General features: G+C 37.1%; 1 protein-coding gene across 1 annotated transcript; it reads right to left on the bottom strand.

Annotated features, from left to right (window-relative positions):
- Positions 1-300: 300 nt before the first annotated feature.
- Positions 301-1,608, bottom strand: LOC145617785 (uncharacterized). The gene is made up of 3 exons (XM_081672536.1): positions 1,341-1,608; positions 998-1,050; positions 301-905 (listed from the first exon to the last, which is right to left on the bottom strand). Exons 2-3 carry the CDS (start codon positions 1,029-1,031, stop codon positions 469-471), a joined length of 471 nt encoding a protein of 156 aa, XP_081528662.1. The 5' UTR covers positions 1,032-1,050; positions 1,341-1,608; the 3' UTR covers positions 301-468.

The raw sequence follows: 1,608 nt of genomic DNA, 5'->3' as shown, positions 1-1,608 counted from the left end.
AAGTGTTCATCTATGATCTATCTTATTTCATCCCAAAAGTTCCACACAATAATAATGTTTCGCTATCAATCTTCAGGTGCATATACATAACAAATTAAACGAAAATTGCCCAACAAGTACTGCTTATGTTTTTCTGAACCTAACAATCTAAATTATCCAACTTCTTATGTTTCTCTACGCCAACTGAGCAACCACTAAAATACGACGTTTTACCATCAATCACTACTAGTGCTTTATAACAACATGAACTCAACAAACCTCACTTGTTCAGTCATTTCTAATACTAGCCACGAGCCATACTGATCAATATCGGGATAAATTATCCCAGTTTTCTTATTATTTCATATTTTCATCCTTGAAGTTCTACTCAAGCAATAGTTATGTTTGAACCTAAAATCTTTAAAGCTCAAATCCAGGACCTTACATAAAAGTTTAATGCTTACTTCTTGCATCATCATTCAAGTCATTTTACTCGACATCGAAGCCCTTATCTTGAAGCTCAGCAATGACTTCATTCCTCATTCTAAACCACAGCTTGTGAGCCTCCTGCTCAAACTTCTTGTTCTGCAACTCCTTCTGATAGTTGAACGAATCCTTATCAGTATCGACCGTCCCTTTGGGGCCAATGGTAGTGCCAATCATCCCTCCCTTAGCAACAAACTCTTCCATGGCTTCTTTATCACCCGGGTATGGAAATTGTCGCCTTTCGTAGAGATGAGCCAGCTCTTTCTCCTCCTTGGGACGAGGCTTCAACGTCCACCACCCAAGTGGGGATGTTTCGTTGTAAACCCAAGCTGCCCCAAACAATGCATAGGTGCATAACAATGCCTTACCCACTTGCTTCCAAAAGTACCAATCTTCCCTCCCTAAACCCACTTTCTTCAAGACTTTATTCCATTGAATACCTGTTATAAAAGCATTGCAATAAAGATTAGTTAAAACATAAGCATTTCATTTACGCATTTCATCGAACAGGTGGTGGGCATTAGTGTTAAACCTGTTGGAGCATCTGGGAAGCGCTTCCGAACCATCGAATCTAATCGTTTTAAGCTATAAAAAACAAACAAAGCAATAAAATCAGATGATCCCATCATAAAATCATCATGAATTGATCAATTTTTGCAATTGGGTGCCTAAAAATGCACATTTTCAAGTCACCATCCAACTCTTAAGCTGAATTCAATTTTTTATTCTAATTTCGCAAAACTCTAAATTTTTACATTAATCGATTCAGAGAAGTTAAAATTTTGTAATCAAAAGCAATTAGAGCAAGCATTTTTCAAAATATTACAGCGATAAACAAGAAAAAATGCAAAACATGAGAGAGAGAGTAGAATTACCGGAGAAAGGTTTACGTTTGATAGAATGATACAGTTGATCAAACCAACGAAGGCGGCAACACTTGCCCGAGCTATCGGGAGTTTCGCGGGCGACAGGGTCGAATTTGTGGTTCTGACTATGCGATCAGCTCACTTGTTAGTAAGGTGCGCAATTTCTATATTACTCCTGGAGTACTGTGTTCATGGTAATCCAGATTTGCAAAATTTATGTTATTTTATTATGAGCTTCTTGTTATTTTTTTTATTTTTTATTTTTTTTTGAAGCAGA

The sequence above is a fragment of the Chenopodium album genome, chromosome 26 (genome assembly GCF_948465745.1).
Source record: "Chenopodium album chromosome 26, dcCheAlbu1.1, whole genome shotgun sequence".
In the NCBI taxonomy this organism is placed as follows: domain Eukaryota; kingdom Viridiplantae; phylum Streptophyta; class Magnoliopsida; order Caryophyllales; family Amaranthaceae; genus Chenopodium; species Chenopodium album.
Note: the sequence above shows the minus strand (reverse complement) of the source record. Positions and strands in the feature narration are given on the sequence as shown.